Below are 23,510 nucleotides of genomic sequence, written 5' to 3'. Positions count from 1 at the left end.
GAGTACGTAGCTTTAGCTTAACTGTATAAATGGCCACTTTAAGAAGGTAGGTCTATGGTACCTCATTTGGTTTCTTCTTATTATTTATATTATTTTCTATTGCAACAACTCTATAATTGTAAAGGGCATTACATCACTAGATGACTAACAAGTGGTCTATTTAGCATTCAAAGTGAACACTGCTTTGAGGGGACTTCAAAGGAAAAGGTTCACATCCACTGGAACTAGTGTGACGTCACTGTAATCATCAGCATTCAGAAACTTCAGTTTCCAAAGGAAGGGCATAGACAAAGGTTTCATTGGATTGAAATGCATGTGAACTATCTTGATAATGTACACTCTTTGGCTGTAATTTCAAGACCCAGTGACCTCATACATCCCCACCCCATCAGCACACCACACTGAATACTGTAATGTTATCCGTTAAATAGAATAATAGACTAATCCACATCAACCACTAAATCATTCACACACGAAGAGAAACCATGAGACACTTCCTTCAGAAATGACCACATTTTATTGATATAAAAACACAATGCATCAGGGCAAAAATAAACACCTGCAAAAATAAAATCACAAATATCCATCACATATCTGAAACAATCTCAGGGTATTAAACAGCTGTTTTTATACAAATATTATAAAAGACTGCATTCAGAGTTTAATTTGCAAAATATTACTTGCAAAAACAGCAGAGAACATTTGTGAATCAGTTTACTGCTTTTTGTATCTGAGCTGCAGAGGGACAGACTTGTGATTTGACAGATACGGTATAAAGGCAAATCTGGACCAAATCTCATTTTGTATGTAAACATGCTAACAATGCTACTCTGCCTTTAATTCATTTATTCAGGAGGAGAAGAAGAATGAGTTGAGTAGAGTGGGACTGGACAGCATGTTAGTAACAACGCTTTTTAAGCACACTTCATCTCAGTTAATGTTAGAGCTGAACTATTACCAGTGGACATTTTTTTGCAATGATCTAAGCACATATACAACATTAAGACAGGTCTGTGATCATAGCAAATAAAATGTCCTTTCAACAGTAGTTTCGTCTCATATTAAGCACTAAATTCCTTTCTTAAAAGGTATAGTTCAACATTTTTGGAAATATGCTTATTTATTGTCTTTCTGAGTGTGATGTGTTCAGATAGATATCAATCTCATGTCTATGTGTAAGGTACAAAGCTGTAGTCAAGACGTGGTTAGCCTAGCTTAGCATAAAGACTGTAGGCAGGGGGAAACAACTAGCTTGGCTCTGTCCAAAGTTCACAAATACACCTACCTTTAAAGTAGTATCTTATTTGTTTAACCTATACACAAACAGAAATATAAAAATGACTTTTAATGGCTTTAGTGGGCGTGTCGGAACTATTTGTTGACACCAGCGTAACCACATCCTGACTCCAGCTTTGTATGTAAGACTTCAGACATGAGATTGATATCTATTTTCTCATCTCATGTTCAGAAAGAAAGGAAGAAAATGTATTTCCCAAAATGTTGTACTGTTATTTAAAATAAGTCTATATAAGTCTATAATCAAGATGCAATAGTAAAGTGGTTGTCTGCTGTTATTAGCACTTCTTGCACCTTTGGACAATCTTAGGAGCTGAAGTGCCCTGACAATGTTTTTGCAGATGGTGATAATCTCATCCAGCAAGAAAACTTTGTCACTTGTTAAAAATGTAAAAAAATGTAAAAGTCTAATGCACACCTATCAGGCCCTGTGGCTGAAGTGTTCATTATACCCCATAATATCCAGATGTTGGTCTGAATCACCAACATATCGATCATTTAGCTATTCATAGAAGTTCAATAGTAGTTGGGCTAGAAATGTACATTTTGTCCTGACAGTGGTGGTGGTGGTGTAAAGGTCATGGGTTCATTCATACAAAAGCATTCATTCCCTCAGGAGAATGAATGTGCTCAGTAAATCTCATGACAATCTGCCTATTAGATCATAAAATATCGGATGTATAGTATTCATCCTCTGGGGACCATGAATATCCACAGCACATGTCATGGATATCTGGCCGGTAGATTGTAGGAGTAAATGGATGGATGGACAGACTGGCAGACCAACTAAAAAACCTGCAAACTGCAGTAGATTTATTAAAAATAGTAATAATAACATCACACTCAGCTGGATAATTGTTGAGATTGACATCTGTAGGTACATTTTTAAGCTGTTCAATGTGCTGCAGCTGACAAGCTAATTAGCTTTCTAGACTGCAAACTAACATTAGCAGTGCACTTTTTTTTTTTACACTTTTCAGGTTTGTTTGGTCACTTGGTCACAGAAAAAACTTTCTGCAAGTCTGCAACTTGGACCTACTTGTTCAATGAGGCATTATTAGTGACATTTCAGCTGAACTCACTTTCAGTTTGAGTAGTTTAGATAACATGGATCAACTGTTGGCATGTTTTCAACCTGCCTGATGGTCTGACTGCTCGTGTTTGTTGGGACTTTCGTTGCAGTGGTGTCATCATGTTTCCAGATCTCAGCTATTATTTTGATGAGGATGATGTTATCAGATAAAACATACACAAAGTTGTAATACGCTGGCATTATCCTTTACATTTTCAAGATAGCTTGTCACAGTCAAGCAGAAAGTTTGACCTTGGTGTTGTCAGTCAGACTAACTTTACTGGGTAAAAAACAATTAGAAAATATGTTTCCAATCCTTGTTAAAATATATGTCTTACTGTAAATGGTCAAGTACATGTGTTGGGACTAAAACAGTGGTGAGGCTTGTATTTAGATAGTGTGTGGGTTGTAGAGTCCCAGCAGTAAACCAGACCACAGTTCAAATTGAACCAGTCCTGATGAGGAGCAGTAACTGGGAGTAAAGACAAGGTCCATACAATTTAACATTTAAAATTCCAAACTTTAAAAACCTTCATTTCTTGACTGCATCTGTACTGTGTTAGGTGTGATTACTGCTAATAGTCCTTTTTCCCTGCACCAATTATCTCCCCCATATTACTGTAATTCTCCTGATTTTGTTTCTAAATGTTTCAAGTCCACAAAATCATGATATTTTTTCTACCCTGCAGGTTTTCAGACTCCCCTGACCTTTGAGTCCAGAGGTTACAGCTGAGAGGTTGAGGTCTCTGGGTCATTTCTTGGGGCTGCTGTAGTGTCCCAGAGGGGAGCCCTGAACATAGGTGAGGATGGCACTCTGCAGGTAGCTTGCTCTGTGGGCCTCGTCCTCCCTCATTCTCTGGATCTCTGCCTCTTTTAGCCGCAACTTCTCCAGCAGAGAAGACATCTCACTCTCTTTGTCAAGGAGCGCCTCTCGGTGGTTACTACTCAGTACTGCAGGACACAACAGACAGAATAAGAAAGGCATAAAAGACAACCGTACAGCAAATGTTTCAAATTTCAGACAGGATACATTTGAAATCTACAATATCTGACTTGATTACAGGACAAATTATTACATTATGTACAGATCGGTGTATTCTTCCCCTTAAAAGTAAAACTCTTTATTTAGGTGTGACGATTGGATTCAAATTCTGGATGACCTGGTTAATTCTGACTTGTTTCAAGTTATTTGTTGCATTTGTGAAACTTGTTCCTAGAAAAGCCCCAGAACAAGTAAATCTGTTGGAAAACCGAAGTGGAATTACTTGAACCTGTTGGTAGAATTTTCTCCATGGTTGAATATCATAGTGTCATGATGGACATTTTTGCAAAAATTGACTTATCTCAAGAATTTGTATTAGTAAAATATGCTCCTTAAGAGAGAAAGGAGTTTTAATGTAACCAGATGTAAGGTTGTATGATTTTTCTATTTCTTTTGAAATAGCCAGGCTTACCATAACTCAGGCTAGAACTACCACTGATTTGGACTGTGTAACAACAGAGGGAACTTGCTCTTCTTACTAACCTTTCACAGCAACAAGAGAAGGGTGATATTTAGAGTCCTATCAGTGCATATTCAAGGAAAGCTTGGAGTCATAAAATAAGGGCTATGTGACTTTGTTTTTATTACAATCTTTGGATTTCCTTTCAAAATTAAGGTTATTAGTAAGGAGGGTAAAATAAACCTCAAGAAATTCCAAGAAAGTCCAAATGTAATTTGATTGTCAGCTGTGTAAATATTACAAGCTGCCTCACGAACACCACAACAGTTCACTGAATAGTCTGCGTCACACTGCCAAATGGATCTGGCAGAAAGATTTCACATGTGACACTGAAGAGAAGTGTGTGGTTAAGGCTGTGTGTTGATACCTCAGGGAGGTGAGATGTCATATGTCTTTTACTGTTGGTGGAATATACCAACCCTCTAATTCTAATAACATTTTTTATGACAAACTGAAATCCTTACTAAAGGAAATCTGTACCAAGACTGAATTAATTGTATTAGGTGATTTTAATATAAACTGGGCTGATAAAGCGAACAGGAAAAAATTCAAAAGTATATCAGATCAGTATAATCTCACTCAAAGAATTCAAGGCCCAACCAGGGTTTCTCAATCATCACAATCACAGATAGGCCTTACCTCAAAGACTGACTAAATCTTTCATCTGGTAACAGGTATGTCAGATCATAATTTGATCTTAATTGTGAGAAAACTGACTAAACAATGATTTTTATACAGACAAGAGGGTAAAGGGTTTTTTTTAATTCAAGCAGTTAGACTGCAATAACATTCTGCAGACAATTTTAAGAGCATCAGACACCAGTTGTCTCCGTCCGCTGCAAAGCTTTTTGTACACACAATGATTTTTCCCCATCTGTCTTATTGCATAACAGCCTGGTCACAGGCAGGTGCGACTACACTCAAGCCTGTGTACTTACTCTATAAACAAAGCCAAGGGATCAGCATCACTGTAATATCCTGAAAAAAATATATTTTCCTCAATTTTGATAACTTGTTATTTTACTCTGATGCATGCTTGATGTTTAAAATGATTCATAATCTCGCACCTCCTCCTCTTAGAGGTTGCCTTGTCTTTCCCAGCAGTGGTAGTGCTGGTAGGACTATAGCATCTACTAGAGGTGACTGGGTACCACAGTTCAGAAGGACAGCCTTTGGTCAATCTGCTTTCTCAGTTAAAGTAGTGGGGAAGTGGAATTCCATTCCCACAAACATTAGAGACTCGGGAACCCTTACAGTGTTTACAACCAGCCTCAAGCTTTGGCTAAAGTCAGCACAAAAGTGTCACCACCAATGATTGCATTGTATGTATTCATTGTATTTATCATAGTGATTCTATTTATTGTCTCACACTGATGGACTTTTATGTATTGTGCTATTTTATGCAGTGTATCTGCTGTTCTCTAGTTGTTTTTTGTCTCTGGTGCAATTACTTTTAATTGTGCACTATCACTGCAAAAACAAAAATAACAATAAAAAAATAAATAGAAAATAAAAAAGGAAAAGCTCACCCAATATAAAATCTTGCATAGGTTAAATTGCATAGTTTGGTTTGGTTAAGAATGATCTATGTTGGAAAGGCTGTAGGCAGAAAGGTACATTCTTACATACAATGTGGGAATGCCTGTTGTCGCTATATTTTGGGAAACATTTGAGAGATTTTGTGTTAAAATTTAGTTTGTACTGTAAATAACTGAATAAATATTTAAACTTTGTCTGTTTAAGGATAGAACACAATTACCTCTTGCATTAGATCTGAGAAAAGAATGAAAAAGTAAGGGTGCACCTTTCATCTCTCTCTCCAGAGCACTGATCTTCTCTTTGAGTCCTCCTTGTGCCGTTCTCTCTGCCTGTAAGTGTCCGATCTGCTCTTGCAGCTCCACCCTCACCCGGCTAACCTCAGCCACCTTCTCCTGCTCCTTACCGGACAGCTCCTGCAACAACACACCACCTGCTCAACACCCACAGCATGTTGACGCTAACAAAGAAACACCCGGACATGTTCATGACTGCTTGAGGCATTTGAAGGAAGACTGAAAATGGAAGGAAGAAAAAACAAACATTGTTTCCTTGCAAGGGGTACATCTTGACAGTCAATTATCATACTAGTGTGTTTAACTTAGGCAGCACAATCCTCATATTAACTTAAGATGAACCACAGAATGAGGAGGATGTCGCCTCACAATCGGTATGAATGGGAGGATTGATTACAGTGACCAAACACTCCTTTAATGTACATATGGCATGTGAGTGTTGTATTGAGATGGACCTATCCTTTAAGGACAAAAGACAACTGTGACTTCAGAGCGCTTCAAGAAGAACCATCCAATCGCTGAGCTAAAAATTCTGCAGCATCATTCAGTAACAAAGTGTAAGCTTCAGATTAAACTCTGTAGAAACTTGATAAAACATTCAGCTGTACATCAACTCACATACAGATTCTGGGTCAATGTTAGATGAATTCTTTCAGCAACCTTTGGACTTTCAGCAACCTTTGAACTTTTAGCAACCTTTGAACTTTTAGCAACCTTTGAACTTTTAGCAACCTTTAGGATCTGAGTGATGCAGGATATTTGAGGCTGATGTCCTAATATATATTTATTGAGATTTAAAAATATTATGATGGTATATCAGTCAATATTTTCTTGCTTTTTTTACATAGACACATAACATAAACAAACATATTTGTTTCTTTTGAGTTCTTTAAATTTGGTTCTTTAAGAATAGTAACCAAGATATTGTATATAGTAAGACATTTCATTGTATAAAAATCTATTTCAGTGCTCTCTGGTGGTTGTGTAGACTACTGCATGAACAGAAATAATGGCACCAGTGGCGGTTCGAATGCTATACATGTTAATTCATTGAATAAAAATGATTCCATGTATGTTTAAGTTGAATCATGAATGAATCAGAAAAATATTTTTTGCAACTTCTATTTTGTCATCAGCTAAAAGGCTTTTTTTTTCTGTCTTTTCTTATTTTATGTTCCAAGTTCATCTTGGCCCATTCAGCAACATTATTATTAAAAAATATTATTAGAACTAGCAACAATAAACCTGCTAAAGCTCTGACTGCCTTCTGCATAGTATCAGTGGCTGAGGCTTGTGGGTATCTCAGTATTTCCAGCCATTTTTACCATATCAACATCAAAACAACATCATTTCTCAGTAACAAAGTTATAATTATTCAAAATGAACCTACAGTATCATAAATTATCCTGAAGACTCTTGTGTTTCTAAGTTGAGGGGCACTGACTTTGAAATGGAAATTTATAGTGGGGAAAGTATTTCTAGAGCCAGCAGAACATCCTCCCAATTTACAACTGTACACACACAAAAACACATTCACACACACACAGTCAGTTCAGCGTTTACAGATTAACTCAACTGAATATCTTTGGACTGTGGGAGGAAACCCACACAGACAGAGTCCAGCTGGTCAGGCTGGCTTCAGGCCTGGGAGCTTGATACCATGAGGTGATAGTGCTAACCACAGTGTGCTTTCTCTGGAAAAGACACATTTAATCCAGTGTTTCAGAAGCCCACATTCATATGTCAAAATAAGTCTGATGAGAATCAGATGATGTTACTACATAAACAGGTCAATTTATGTACAGTGACTTACATTTCATTCTAATTGCAACCCTGTTACTTCATTCATAACGTCAGTCTATAGTGTGAACACAGGAGTCACATATGGAATATAGTCTACATATTGTGTGTAACAGGCAGCTGGTGTTCTGACCTGCTGAAGCTCCTCTATCCTGCGGCGCAGTCCGTCCGTCTCGATGCTCTGCTGGCTGTTCTTGGCTTGAAGCTCAGAGATGGTCTGTTTCTGCTGGGAGCAGTGGAGCTGCACCTCCTGCAGGGAGGAGCGCACTGAGCGAAGCTTCTCCTCCAAGGATGACACATGCTCCTGCTGCTCAGAAGAAACAAGGTGGAAGAAAGAGGCAAAGCATTTTGATGTTAAACTGTTTCTCTTGGCTATCCATGCTTACAATATTTTTATTATTATTATTATCATTATTATTATTATTATTATTATCATCAATCATAATATCTACAATTTGCTACAGTGTAACCAGTCAGAATATTTATTTAGCCCAAACTAGCAGTTCTAAAGGTTGGTTAGAGTGGCCTCAAAGTAACCTTTAGAGCCCGACTGCTACAGGGCGTTTGAGGCTAATATCAATATCAATATCAATATGTGAGAATTTAAATAAAAATCTCATGATGTGTCATGGCCTATATTTATTTATTTTTTATATACTGTATATAAAAAGAAATTCTGAGTGGGATATTTTACAGTGTAAAAGTTCAGTTTAGTGCTCTCTGGTTGACAAACTATGTCATTGAGACACTGTTTCTAAATGACCATGAGCATATCTTTGACATAACTGACATTCATTGTAACTTATTATTACCATGAATTTTACATTATTCAAATTCAAGATAGCTCCACATCAGTTCTGGCAAGTTAAACGTTAAATTGCCAGATGGCAACATTGTGATGGGACAGTAAAAGGAGCAGCTGGCCTGAAAGGACGATACAGTATGATTGCAATACTATAGATTACTGTAGATAAACAGAAAAAACAGCACCAGTAGTGGCTCTAGTTGTATTCATATTAATTCATCAAATAAAAATGATTTGCTGTGTGTTTAGCCTGAATGAATCATAGAAACATTCTTTGGAACTTTGTCTTTTGTTTCCTCGTCAACCAAACGCTTTCTTTTCTTTGTCTTTTCAGATTTTCTGCTCCAAGTTCATTGTGGCTCATTCAGAGAAGTTATTATTAGTTCTGCAATATCACATGAGCCTGAAAATTACATACTTACTGCACCTGCAGCCTTTCACCAACAATGTATATGTTTTTCTGCTCTGTTCTTACAGTAATGAACAAATGTTGATTGTCTGTAGGTGTTATTTCAGTCACATGCTGTGTGTATATATGTACAGCAGTCATCGGGTACGTTTCTATAAAACTGTTACATTACAGGACAGTTGAGATGCTGTTTGTCATGAGTCATTTCTGTATGGGATTAATTTTTTTACAAGCCCAAATTATTATCATTCCAAAACATGACAAAGAGCTGCAATTCGAAATGCAAAGAAATATGATTTGCATCCAAAACCAGAGCTTCAGCACACCTAATTTATCTTTGCATTTCTTGGGTCTTCTGCGCTTCTGAGCTTGATCTTTATGATAATTGGATAAATGTTGTAGGGGAAGAGATTCTGTGTGAGGTGGCTCTGCTGCTTTTCTACTGGTCCGATAAACCGCCAGTCATAAACTTACTGTATAAACAGAACAGACATGGGGGAGTAATAAAATGAGCTACGAATACTCAGAATAAATTCTATGTTTGTGAAAGGCTGCAGGTACAGTATGTCCATGCTTTTCAGCCTCATGTCATATTATTCTAATAATCATTTTCCTGAATGAGCCAAGTTGAACTGAAAAATAAGAAAAGAAGAAAATATGCTATTTGGCTGATGAAGAAACAGAAGACAAAGAATGTTTAATGATTTATTCATAATTCGGGTCATAAATACAATTTCTCCATCCTCACAATCACTAGACGGCTGGATGGGAAGTGAGCCGGTGTTGTCTTCATATCAGATCAAAGATGCATCATTTTTAACCCACCTCTTCCAGACGCACTTGAGCACGAACTCTTCCCAGTTCCTCCTCTGCCTGGGCTCTCTCTGTCACACATGCTGCCTTGGCTTTACTAAGTTCCTACAAGAGATGGACTCTTTATTATTACATGACATCACATTAAGAGCACAGGCAGCCTGGAGCTTTCAGCAGCGGTTCTCTCTCCCCAACAAAGTACAGTATAGTGTGCAGGTGTGTATTTTACTGTGGCTACCAGCTGTATGTCCCCTCCTACACACACAAATCATAAACTTGCCACACAGGGCTTTACAAGCACACATCCTCTGTCTGTAGGACCTTGATTTGGATAAGGAAAAACTCCCTAAAAAACCCTTATAAAAAAGGAAAGGGAGGGATCCCCATGCACTAGATGTTGTGTGTACAGAAGAGAGCAAGATAGCACAATGAACTAGGTTTTCCCATGATCTTTACAGTTCAGTTTGATTTCACCTGCTGATAGCTCCACAGCTGCTGATAACTCCACAGCAACACCAGATAAATGTGTCGGAAATGATCAGGATGCATCTTGTTATAATTATACAGTATATCCCACAGTAACTGACAGATGGTGTTGGGCAGAGGGTTTGCAGTGGAGATGTCTTTGTTAGATGTGTGCTACTGAAAAGAGCAGATAGCTTCAACTTCCTGAACCTTGTCTTCACTATCACACTCTCCAACGGCATCGGAAACATGTGGGAAAAAAACACAAGCTGCCCAAGCTGACCAGTCACAACTTCTTGTGGTACCTCTGCAGCTGCAGCAGCCCCAACATGTTGTTACATTTTTAAGGTAATATACATGAGCTATGGCAGCTATGGGACCTACATGCATAAGCTCTGCTGCTACACTATAATGCACAGTCAGGCTTTTGACTAATAAATAACCATTATCTGTTATTTGTTAAATCGTTGACTAAATTTCTGTTACATTTCTTGTGTTTTTTTTGTCTTTTAAAAAAGGACATTCAAAGATCTGACCTCTTCCAGTTGTATTCGCTGTCCCTCCAGTTTAAAGATGCGCTCCTGCAGGGCTCTCTCACTCTCTTCTAGATGTCGATTCACATGCTCCACCTATACAGAAATGTGAGCTTTAATTATTTCACAATTTCTAAAAAATAAAATGAAATAAGTATTATATTACAACAAGAAAAGCTAAAATAAGATAAACGAGAAGCTAAGAAAGTGCTGTACTGTCTGCAAGTTAGCATTTGTTTTTACAGTTTGTCATTCTAAATAAATTTGTTTGGGATATTATGTTAAGTTATCCATCAAAATCTTCATTGATGTACTGTAAAAGCAAGGCTTTTCTCTTATTTCCTATAAACTTATTTCCTCAATACTGGCTGACGTTCCTCTCATAGGTGAACAAACTCATTTTAAAAGAATACAATGAATTTCAAACAGTATGTTTAATTGTTTTTTGTAAGCTAATATTGAACACGTTATCCGATATTTATAACACCACTGTGTTCACTGTGAATTGGATTGCTTTTAGAATGGACGTCTGTATTCTGTCTGATGTGATTACAGGAGGCTGAGAGGCCTGTTTTTCTTATTATCAAGGGAATATCAGGCTCTAGTAGGGCCACTGAAAAAAAGATGTTGAAGTTGTAATGTTATGAGAATAAAGTCACAATTTTGTGGAAAAAAGTAATAACATTACAAGAATCAAAGCTGGAGTGCAGGACTTTTGTCTCCCCCTTCTGGCAGTGAGAGTACTTACAATAACATTGTATGTCAGAGGCTCTGCCCTAGCCTTAACTGTCACTACTGTTGTGGCTGTAGAACAGTGGATAAATTGTTTTGAGTGTCATACAACTCCCATGAAATGACTTGTGTCACAATCAGAATTTGATCCATTCTGTCTTATAACATTGAAAAGTCTAAAATGGCCACACAATTCAATTATTTTATCCGCATTCAAGTTAGCAGGGCGCTAATCGGAAGTTAGCCAGCCGGTGTAAATCTCTAGTTCATATGCATTCATCCGCAGCGCAGGAATGTCAAACTCGACACCAGATTAAAAACTCTGTATACTGTGAAATATGGAAAGATTTATCTGGCGGCGATAGGCTTAATCAGCATTGTGTGAACTTGTTTGGCGAGGGCATTCATTTATATGTAAAATTTCAGCACTGTAGGTGTTAGCCATAATTTTACCACAAAAAGTTGAACAGAATACTACTACAACACTTGAATCTGCTGCTTTTCGTATCATTTCATATGTCATAAATTCCACTTAGCTTTAATCCTTTTCTGATGAACTTCTGTTTTGATGTCTGCAGCTCTCTGGTCCCATTTATCATATGGATACTCATAAGAAATAAATATGTCTTAGTTGAAGTATATGTGGGTAATATGTATTGTGTCTTTCCATTTCCCTTATTCACTTACCTAATTCTTACCTAAGGATCAGTTTACCTAACAGTTTAAAATGCTTCTCGTAACCCAATCTCTAAGTGAAATCTTAAGTGGAATAACTGGTGGGATTTGAGCATCAGTCGTGTGATGTGTAGACCACATTTCAAACAAGAACTAAGATCTAGAGAGCACCTCTTTCTGTCGCAGATTATCCATGTCCTCTAGGGCTTGCTTGGATCTTCGCTTCTCCATTTCCAGACGATCTGTCAGAGGGTGAAACACAGGAGATCTCTCCTGGCTTTCATGTGGAAAATGACATTCTCTTTGCCTGTCTGTGATGGAGGATGTCTGTGTGTGCAGTTGTTTCAGTGTGTGTTACCTTCTGCCTGTGCTAATCGCAGCTTGAACTCAGCTGTGCTGTTGGTCAGTTCCTGCTTCAGCTCAAAGATCTGCTGCTGCTGAGACTTACACCTACGCTCCATCTCCTCCACCTAACACACACACACACACACATATAAATAAATTAAGCCCTTAGCATTGGTACCATTTTAGTGCAACCATACACACACACAATTCTCACCATCCTGCACAGACACCACCCTCATACCTTATTCCTGAGTTGGACGTTGGTCTCTGTAAGGTTTTGGGTCTCTCGGAGGAGCTTGCCCTCCCTGAGCACACTGTCCTACAGGGTGGAAAACAATTCCATATGATCAGCTGAGGTACATTACAGCAATTATTAACAGTGATATCTCAACAAGCACAATTGCAGTACAGCATTCTCATAGTCCAAAAATCTCATTACACTGTGTGAGAGAAAATTGCTTGTATACAGCTGAACTCTCTTGTGTGAAGTTGCTGCACTGCAGCAGACCCGGCTGTACACAGACCCCATGCTCTCTGTCCAAGTGTTTGTCTTAATAAACCTTATAGTTTGGTCAATAAACAACAAGACCTCTACTTGGCCATTTAGTATCATACTATTAGTAATTTCTTCAACAATCTGGTGTCATGAACAGGATCCACTTCAACAGGTATTCTTGATTAGTAGACCTTTAAGAATACTTGCCAGGTGGGAGGGTATTTGGAAGATGACTTTTATTTCAGACTAATAGATAAATGGTTGGGAATTGGGGGGTTCCTTAAGACAGTACTTTGGCTTTGGACAAAGGAAGGATTTTAAGTATTTCACAGATTTCAGTAAGTGTAATATGCGTTATAGATTAAAGCCAATACCTCACTCTTCCAAATCACTGAATGAGTTGGACTAAGTAGTAGTGATAAAGTCAAAAACTAACCATTTGGCTGAATATATTGTTGCAGTTGTGTTTCGATTTCAGGGTGATGTATACAAAAACGTATATATATACAAAGGTAATGCCACAGGCTTCTGGTACTAGAGGAAATTAAATACAGTGGAAAACACATTGCTTGTGCCAATATTTGCATGCAATAAGGAAATTATTATGGAGCAGTATGCCTGACAGTTAACTTCCTTCAGTGGAGTCAACAGACAGTTAGAGAAACTGATCATTATAAGCTTATCTCTATGTGAGCTGCCTAGGTAGAATATTTTCCCGCTTCAAAATCATGTGACCTTGTTTTAACCTATAAAACATCTGCATATTAAAAATGGTATTTTCCTTCCTGGTAAGCAAAGCTATTTTTTTTCAAATATGCAAACATATACGCATCATTCTAACATCAAATCAAGATCCACACAGCCGTTGTTCTGGTTTCCTATGCAAATCACACTGAACTTGAGCTGAAATGACTTGTTTTTGCAGTGCCGTCTCTCCTCCCATCTCTCTATACCTCTTGCTCTTTTTTCCTCTCTCGGCTCTGCCGTTCCCTCACTTCTTCTTTCTCAGCCTTCACTCGTGTCAGCAGCTCTCCCATGTTGTGGTTTTTCTGCTCAGAGAGGGTGAGGGCAGCCTCTGTCATCTGCAATCTGAAAAACATCATAACACCATGTGATCAGAGTCACTGTATTTACTTTACTTTAACTAATAAAAGTTCACATTCATGTACTGTAGTCCAATACTCTGGGCTTTGAAATCTAATTTGGCATCTTCACAGAGTATGCAGGTCAGCAAAACTGGCTGATTTTTTTAGTTGAAAGTGTTTAATGATTTTAAGCAGATTATCACTTTACCAGGAAGAGGATCTTTTTGTCAGTAGATATTTTTCACTATAACCAAACTGTGCCAACTGGCAACATGAGTTAGTCTACAGTGCATGTCAGATTTATCACTTTTTGACATGAGAAACAGAGTCCCATAACAAACAGACACACATTTAATAAAAATACATGTGATTATACATACAATTGAACTGATAGACAACTTTAGTGGTGAGAAAACACTAAAATAGATAAGCTGTTGTCTGTTGGCCTATTTCATACTTCAAAGCTGTTTAATGTAATGTGACATTAGGTTTCAGCACTGATGATAGAAGGAAATGTAACATTTCTGAATGCATGATGTTATGATTACTGAGGAGTTCAGTGGTGCTGCAGTGAGTGGTGTCAGCTGTGTGAGGCTTGTGTCAAAGCAGCAGTGGTTTTGCTATAATATTAATTTTTCCACATTATATGTTTAATATGTGCTGCTCTGTGGCCGCAAACATCAGAGTGTTGTCTTTAGGTGTCTGTTTTCTTAATTGTAATGTGTTTTAACAAAAATGTATATTTTTTAGTTGGAAATCTTTTGCAGTGTGTCTGATTACACTTTGCTCATAACTTTATATGGGTCAGGGTGAATTAATATGAGGGCTTCAGGCTAGGGTCGTCTGTGTAGCAGGAAACTATCAATTACTATTAATAGCTGTCCCTCTAAGCACCTGATGAAATATTCAGTGTGTATGAGTGTTTCAGGAAGCCTGAATAAAAGAAGTATATATACTATGGTTCATACTGTAGATCTTCATACTACCTTTGTCTGACTGAAAATGAAGAAAGTCAATTATATTACACACATACAGACTATGTTGTTCTTCATATTGTGAATATAGAATAAAGGAAGATGAAATGATTACTTGGCAGTGAGTGAGTTGACAGCTGACTTCCTCTCGTTCAGAGCCTCCTGGAGTTGACCTATCTGAATGGAAGTGGACCTAATGAAACAGAAAAGAGGTAGTAAGGTCATGGATACATAATTTGATTTGCAATATTGTTTTTAAAGAAGAAGCAGAATGATTTTTATACATAGAAAAATGTGCTTCCTAAATAAAATCTATATATTATCCAAGGCTCATTTTTTTTCCTGTGCAAATATGAAGAGCTAAATACTGATGTGGAGGTTGTCCCTCTTACTGATCTCAATCTTAAACTATGATGATGGCAAATGACTTTACACAGTAACACTTGCTCTCACCTGTTGGAGCGTCCCAGCTCATCCCTCTGCCTGTCAATGGTCTCCATCAGGCTTAGGAACTGAAAGAGAGCCGAAACAACCACAAACTTGATCCTAAATCTGGAATACTTCATGAACTATTTGAAGTGAGTACTCTTGTACGCCATCAAGAGAGACCCAAAAATTATTTGAGTATCAAGCACACTACCTGTAGGAAAGGTAGCTGCAAAACATTTGTAGCTTTGTCCTTAAGAGAGCATGATGGCTGTGGTCAGCTTCAATTCATGTCAGCTAAGATTAATTATCCTGCAGGAGTTGTTTGAGAAATTTGGAAACTCTGGACGTTTTGATACTTATTTCCAAAAGTGGACATTATTGGAATTCATTCTAACCCACATGAATTCATGCTGCATGACCACACCTTCTGTCCTCTCTACAGGAAGAAACATTTTTTAGCCATATTAGCTACATGACTATATGGATGGCTATGTTAGTCACTGGATGGCTATGTTAGTCACTCCACTCCTTTGGTCCAGACTGAACTATTGCAACAACTATCAGATGGATTGCCATGAAATTTTGTCCAGACATTCATGTTCCTCAGAGGCTGAATCCTACTGACTTTTCTGCTCTAGCACCACCATGAGGTTGGCATTTGTCTTCCTGAGAGCCATGTCTGAACAACTATTGGATGGATCGCCATGAAAAAACTAAACCATGTAAACTAAACTAAACTAAGCTGGTGAACAAAACATGGCTGTAGACTCTTAGGGCCCTATCTTTGCAGCATAAATCGGTGTCAAGCACAACACAAGTGTCTTTGCTAGTTTAAGACCGACATAGTCGTCATTTTCCCGTCCAGTGCCCATGTCGTTTAACTAGAAAATGCACTTGCTCCCATCTGTGCATTAACATATTTTAAGAAATACATGTCATAATGGTTAGTCATAATATTTATCAGAATTAGCTAATCGCAGTAATGAATTCCCAGGCGAGAAGCACCACGGTGGGGCTGACCATGGCAGGATCCATGAGCAGCAGGGGCCAGTGTGCTCCTTATGGATTGTGCACTTTCACTTCATGCATGAGCAGATCCGTTTCCTCTGCAGAGAAGCACTCCTTCTTACTACTTGGCAAATGCGCCATTTTCATAGCAATCCTCCAAGGTACAAGTGTAGCTGGCTTTTAAAGGGAATGGGAGATGACACTCTGATTGGTTTATTGCCTGTTACACCCAAAACACAACCACGATTAATTAAGAGACTAAGGACAACCCTTTTGAACCATGCACCTGGTGCTGCAACCATTTTTTCAGACGTTAAAATGGCAAAAGTGGATTTGGACACACCCTAAATTCACTTGCACAATGCGCTTCAGACCATGCTCTTCGATCATTAACATAGGGCCCTTAGTCTTGAAGATGTTTCGAGGGTTTGATATGTCAAAAGCTAGACTTTATTTGGAGTAACACACAGTAGGATTTTGTTGCTCCAGGCGAAGAGACACTAGAATGCAAAGACATTTTCAAAGACATTTAAAACTTTTGAGTGTTAACTTAAAAGTTTCTTGTGTCATCTGTAAACGGCAGCATGTATCCAGTATCGTCTAGGTTTCAAAGCAAAAACGGTTTGAAGTTTAGGAACCAAACAATGATATCTCTCATTAACACATTATCTCAGCTGTCTCAGTTGTGGATATTTCAAAACCAAAAGTATCTGCATGGCTAGATTCTCCATGGGGTATGTAAGAAAATCTGGGGGGAGATTTGAAACTTTAAAAAATTTAAAACTGTAACAGCCTGAGATCTTGCTCCTTAAGCCTCCTTTCACACCTAACCTTTTTGCTTGAGTTCAATCAAACTCTGGTGTGTTCAGTGTGGTTCGTTCAGGCTGGTGTGAAAGCTGTGAATTGAACTTCAATCAGTGTGAGAGCAAAGCTGACCATCCACAAGTCTTTGTGATAGTATATATATGATTTAGCATGAGTCAAAAGGAAAACTACTACTAAATTACTATAATTATTAACCTACTATCAAGTGAACTTTAGAAGCAGTGTATACAACATGTTTATGCAAATCATTTTGTAACCATAGTAACACATATGCACATCAGCATGAATGAGGGGTCCTCTGTGATAAATCAGAAAGTTGAAAGGCGTTAAAACAGAGGTTTACATGTTTACATGTGTCCTACTAAGTAACTGTCTCTGTTATGGTAAAGGATGCCTCTTTTTGTCCGTTTCTATGTATTCATCCTTTTTCATAATTGACTGATTTGATTCTAATTATACTAAAAAAGCTTACAATCTGTTATTTTTTGATGAGCTCTATGTGTAAAGTGCTGCTTGACCTGCTGTCAATCACCAGATTTTCATTTTTCTCTGTGGTCCAAATAATGCTAATGATGCAGGCTAACATCACCAAAACTGTCCAATGAATGAGTTACCCCTCAGTCCATGTCACTTCATGTTTTCTTGGTTTGTTTGTTAAAAGGCATTATGAATATGAACTCAGCCAATTCTGGGCAGTAAGGTATCTTTTTTTCTTGGTCTGAACCAAATTAGCCACAACCAAAGCTCTGAAAGCACACTTGGAGTATCCAAATTATTTCAGTCTTTGATGCCAGGGTTACCTGCCGGCCCTTCTCCTCTTTCAGAATCTGAATCTCCTTGCTGAGGACCTTGGTCCTGCTGTGGCTGTCTCTCAGGGTGGACTGTCTGTCTGAGTTGTGCCCTGTGGTCTGCTCTGAAAGGGTTAAACAACAGGAGCAACAGGTATCAGTGGATGACAATGTGTACCACATTATAGTAATGATATTACTTCCCAGTAACGAGATGTGTAATAAATCTTTATTCAAACTGAAGCCATACTGTTACAGTTACAATCACAGATGGTTCTTCAGTTATCACTCCGTCTGATCTACCATCAACACTTTTCAGTTTTACCAAAGAGAAAAGCTGTTGACAGTGAAGTCTGTGTTCAGATTAACCGATTAACAGATCAAATTATTTAGAGTAACTGGGCACTGTTTCTAGAAAATGCTGCGGTTCTAAATTCCATTAACCTCCATTGTAATGGAGTGGATGGAGACATCTCAGAGACAGATATCTCAAAACCTAGACAAATAAAACCAAAACTATCTTTATTAGGAGATACCAGTGGAGGTAACTGAGAATTTTTTTTTTGTAATTTGTATGAACTGCCCCTCCAGAGGCAGACAGAATGCAACTTCCTGTTTGGGGGTATAACACACAAATAATACACAAATAACAAATTACTTAAAAAAAAAAAACAAGTAATTAGTCTTACAGATCAGAAAAAACCCAGGATGAATCATGTTCACACACACACACACACACACACACACACAGACCATACCGAGTGCTTTTAGTACGTCACTGGGTATGTTGTTCCCTGCCATCTCCAGCTGCACTATGCTCTTGTTCTTCTGCAGAGCCTCCAGGAGAGACCTGCCACCCAGCAGACCAATGTTGTTCCACCTCAGATCTGTGAACAGTCAGAGAGTGAGGATAGAGTGGACCATTAATTAGTCATGAAAATACACCCCAATACAGATTTGCATCCACAATTTGCATTAGAGTTATTATTTTAAAAGCAGAAGTGTATGATATAGAATAACAGCAGAAACATTTTAGCAAATCTACAGTCAGGACAGAGGATAAGAGCCTCATAGTATTTATGAAACTATATCAGTATCGTGTTAGAATGAAATAGAGGTGCAGTGGAAGCATATAACGGTGAATGGCAGTGCAACATAAACGCTCTGTCTACAACAGAAGAATCTGTGTCTGTGAATTACTGTGTCTACATTTGAGTAATAGGTCCACTCAATAATCCTAACAGTGTACACAGAAAGTAACATGTAAGCAGCATGTTGTAATGCTGTAGCAGGTCGAGGTGGAAGTCTGATATATAAAAATGCAAGATAATCATCTATTTTGTATGTAAAATGGTGGTGGAGTAAAAAGTACAATGTTTCCCTTTGAAATGTGGTGGAGTGGAAGTCCAAACTAGCAGAGCAAAAATCTAAAGTAAAGTACATCCTCATATTAAATGTACTCAGTTACTTTCCTCCACTGCCTGTCACTTAGTTGCTACTTAACTAATAAAATATGTGTGATCTCCCACTACAGAGCCTGTCTAACCACTGCGCCATCAATCCGAAAAATGTTCTGGTCAAAAACATAGAAAAAACAGGAAAGTAATATCACATGATGTTGAACAGATTCTTGTGAGCAGGTCATATCTGGTTCATTGTGTGTCACCTAGCAGTTCCAGGGTGCCGTTGCGTTTGAGTCCCAGAGCGAGCTCAGACGCTCCATGGTGGTTGATCTGATTGTTGCGCAGGTCAAGGTGTGTCAGCACGCTGTTGGAGGCCAAACCCTCACAAAAGAGAGAGAAGGCTTCGTCCCACACCCCCAACGCATTCCACTCCAATACGAGCCTGCATACAGCGTTTACAAGCACTGTGTTAGACACGGCAGGCCACACTGTTGTTAAAACTACACCAGGCAAATTTACTTTCTAAACCTTGACCTCAAAAACAAGAAATCTTGTAAGGCAACATCAGTAAACCTTCTGTTATGAGAAAATGTCCTTCCAGATCTGACACCAGCATTTGATTAAGGTGGACAGGATGAAATCATAATTTCTTAATCAGTGGGGATAAGACAGGGTATGCAACAATGTGCGCTGGTTGACCTGCTCCAAAATGGAGCCAAGACTGTGCTGGCATAAAAGTACTTCAGAAAGCATACATAGGTTGAACAATGACATGTCAGACCAATCTGCCTGCTGCTTACACACAAGGCTGGATAGCAACCAGTCAAAGAGGGCAACTGTCCAGGGCCCCAAAGCCTCCAGGTTCCATTTTGGTCATTTGTATTCATTTCAAACCTATAAGGGATTTTGCACCAAGTAAATTTAAGTAAATCAATTAAGTACATTTGCCTGCCCAGGGACTGCTGATGAAATTTAGCTATCTAGCTAACTCTGGGACAGTCAATGACTATTCATTGTCCCTGTTAAATAAACAATTAAATAAAATAAGCTCAATCCTGCATTATTGCCTACAACAAGCCAGTGTCTTCAAATGTGATTGATTGAAATAAATTATCATAATAATTCACTGCCATGAGGACTCTCTCAAAAATCTGAAAATATAAGCAACACCAGGTGATGTGTGAAATATTTTTTAAAAATCTGAATCTAATTGTAGCTATGGAGATATTTATGACACAGTGTATCATATGTAGTGCACTGCGCTTTATCACAGGTGATGAACTCCTCACTCACCATTGTGTCTTGTATAAAAAGGTCTGTTGGTCCTCTTTAACTGACAGAAGGGAATTGAACTGTATATTATTTATCTATAAACAACTACTGTAAAAGCTGCCAAACTGTCTCTGTTCTCTAATCACAAATAATACAGTAATTGTAAATGTTAGGTCAGAGGATATTTTAACTTTATCTATACCACATGTTCAAACTGTGCTTGGAAAAACTAGTTTTAAAGTGTGTTTTGAGTACAAAAAGTTTTGAAATTAAAATTTCAAATTTCTTTTGAGGATTTCAAATATTGTACTATATTATAATGCTACTTATAATTGTTGTCTTCATGTGTAACCACTGTTCTGTGTATGTGAGTTGTGTATTATTGTCCATGCTCATACTGTATATGTTCTGTATATAAGAGATTTTGATCTCAATGAGACTACCTATTTAAAGAAAGGGTTAAAATAAATGACAACTGAGCCATCTCCATGACAACTGAAAAAAAATTAGTTAGTGGACCTTGACCAGGTTATCCTGTGTAGTTAAACCTCATATGATTTATTTGATATCTTAGGAAACAAAATTTAAGTCATATGCTTACACCATACAGCCATATTTTATATTTAAATATACATGCCCAGTGTTGCAACAACAGAGAATATTCTTACATGAGGAGCATAATTCTCACCTACGCAGAGTCTTGTTCCTTGCCAACAACTTTCCCAACACCTCAGCCCCTGTTGATCTCAGGTTATTTCCCTGTGAATAATATTTTGCATCAACTGACCATCAACACACATGTTTCATGAAATTAAATTCATTGTGTCTGAGAGTGTGTCCAGTCTGAATACCTTCAGATCCAGAACTTTCACAGTTGTGTTGCCAAACAGTCCAGTCAGTAGTACTTTGGCACCTGAGAGTCAAGCAAATACTGTTATACATACCATACATACTCATGTGCAGATCCCAACCAACAATGAATTCATTTACTAACAAGTACTGTGTGTGTATCCAGGGCCTGATATATCTGATAAATCTATTTAAAACACATCAATGTTTTATGGAACCAATGGGCTTTGGGCTGAGCACAACAGAGACAGACTAGCACACTGCTGGTTTTGGTCTATTCATACGATTTGTGGACATTGACAAAAATATAGAATATCACCAGGCTTATCTTTTAAAAGCCAGACAAATCACACTGTGTTACACTGGTTAGCAGCTTCTTCAGACAAAAGCAAAGCAGGTTTCAGTGAAGATTCACAAATGGTTGCTTAAAATCCTCCCAGACCACATTGTATCAATCTGACACATATAAAAATGCACTAAAGATGTATCATGCATACATTTTCAAATGTATGAAAAATATCTATTACAATATCAGGCTACATATAGGCTGTTTGTCTGCCTTATAGAAACTCACCTTCCTCACTGAGCATGCAGTCACTGAGTGACACTTCTGTAAAGATGGTGTCTTTTTGGAAGGCCCTGGCCAGCACTGAGCAGGTATCTGCAGACAGGCTCTGTCCACTCAGGTCCAGTCTGGAGCCCTGAGCAGCCCTGCTCTCCTGAAGCTGGACCACAACACTCTCCTGGGGCTCCACACCTCCTTCTTTACACAGACGCAAGTACGTCCGTCTGAAATCCTCCATTCTCACAAGTCTTTCCTTTACATCTGAAGTGCACAGTGCTGTCTTCACTTCTTCCTTCCTGGGGAACTGTGTCCCTATGGATTTGACTGAAGAAGAAAAGACTAAATTTACTTCCCAGGACTGAAAAAGAATTTTATAACACATATACTCTAATGATTCCCTCTGTCCTGCATCTTCAAGCACATCCAACCCCATCCCAAAGGTGTTTCTCTGGTAGACTAGTGTTTTAATCATGTAAAGAGATCCACCAGCAGTATTACCTTTATTCAGTAAGTGGAAGTGGGTGCAGGAGAAGAACCAAAGTCAAACTGCAGTAATCAGCCTCCTTTTTGAGGCTGAATGGCATAGAACTCTTGTGTATAGCAGCTGCTGATAGACTTACCACGCTAACAACCCAAAAGGATACTTTCTGATTCAGAATACAATGCATGGATATTTAATCCAGAAGAGCTTGACTAATAATTTAGAGATGCCCAACAAAAGACGTTCCTGTTCTAACATAAAACATACAAATTCATTAGGATCATGTGATTAACAGCATCAATTAAATCCATTATAAAAACAAACTCCATACAAAACTGAAGCAGTTTAGAGTGCATCATGATTTAGACAAATATACATACGTCGTAACATAGCAGGCAAAACCTGGCCTACACCTCAAGGTTCAATTCTTCAAATCGGCAAAATCCAATCAAGAAGCAGAACACACATTTAAACTTTCAGTACTGATTTGCCAATTATCTTACATGGCGGAAGCAAATAGTGGGACTCAAAAGGAGTAAATTCAATGAAATAAATGCTGCTTGGTGGAATCATATATGTGCCGAATTAGAAGATGGCTTCTATTGATTCTGAAAAGGTATTGTGTTATATTTTACAATATATGTAGCTTGGCAATAGACAAGCAAAAGTTAACGTTAACGTACATTGCTACATTTTGAATGAGAGTGTCGCTTTTTAAGTAACGTTGCAAAGGCTGTTGCTGGGCTATCAGACGGTCCACCGACGCGCTAAATAAGGAAGTTTTTGTTTGGGGAACTTCTCCTGAAAAATAATAATGATAAGTTTATAGAAAAGAACACAGACCTCTGCGACTAGACCACAAATATCTTCGGGGCAGTTACTGTTGTTGTAGAAGGCACAGCTGACAGTTAAAGGAAGCCAAGTGACAAAGTAACTAGGAAGTGTATTTCGGCGCAAAGCATCATGGTCAGTGTAGTCTAAAAACAGTAGCTTTTTTTCCCCCCAGCCATCTACTATGATTGTGTGTGGATAACTAACTAAAAACTGGATTAAATC

General features: G+C 38.2%; 1 protein-coding gene across 1 annotated transcript; it reads right to left on the bottom strand.

Annotated features, from left to right (window-relative positions):
- Nucleotides 1–498: 498 nt before the first annotated feature.
- lrrc45 (leucine rich repeat containing 45) lies at nucleotides 499–23,385 on the bottom strand. The gene is made up of 18 exons (XM_067576156.1): nucleotides 23,298–23,385; nucleotides 21,983–22,297; nucleotides 21,411–21,472; nucleotides 21,248–21,318; nucleotides 19,551–19,729; nucleotides 18,643–18,771; nucleotides 17,897–18,009; nucleotides 15,288–15,346; nucleotides 14,950–15,027; nucleotides 13,729–13,864; nucleotides 12,521–12,598; nucleotides 12,293–12,404; nucleotides 12,106–12,176; nucleotides 10,531–10,623; nucleotides 9,542–9,634; nucleotides 7,636–7,809; nucleotides 5,675–5,822; nucleotides 499–3,319 (listed from the first exon to the last, which is right to left on the bottom strand). Exons 2-18 carry the CDS (start codon nucleotides 22,209–22,211, stop codon nucleotides 3,120–3,122), a joined length of 2,025 nt encoding a protein of 674 aa, XP_067432257.1. The 5' UTR covers nucleotides 22,212–22,297; nucleotides 23,298–23,385; the 3' UTR covers nucleotides 499–3,119.
- Between the last annotated feature and the right edge of the window lie 125 nt (nucleotides 23,386–23,510).

Source organism: Thunnus thynnus, chromosome 20, assembly GCF_963924715.1.
Source record: "Thunnus thynnus chromosome 20, fThuThy2.1, whole genome shotgun sequence".
NCBI classification, from domain to species: domain Eukaryota; kingdom Metazoa; phylum Chordata; class Actinopteri; order Scombriformes; family Scombridae; genus Thunnus; species Thunnus thynnus.
This window is presented reverse-complemented; position numbering and strand designations above follow the sequence as displayed.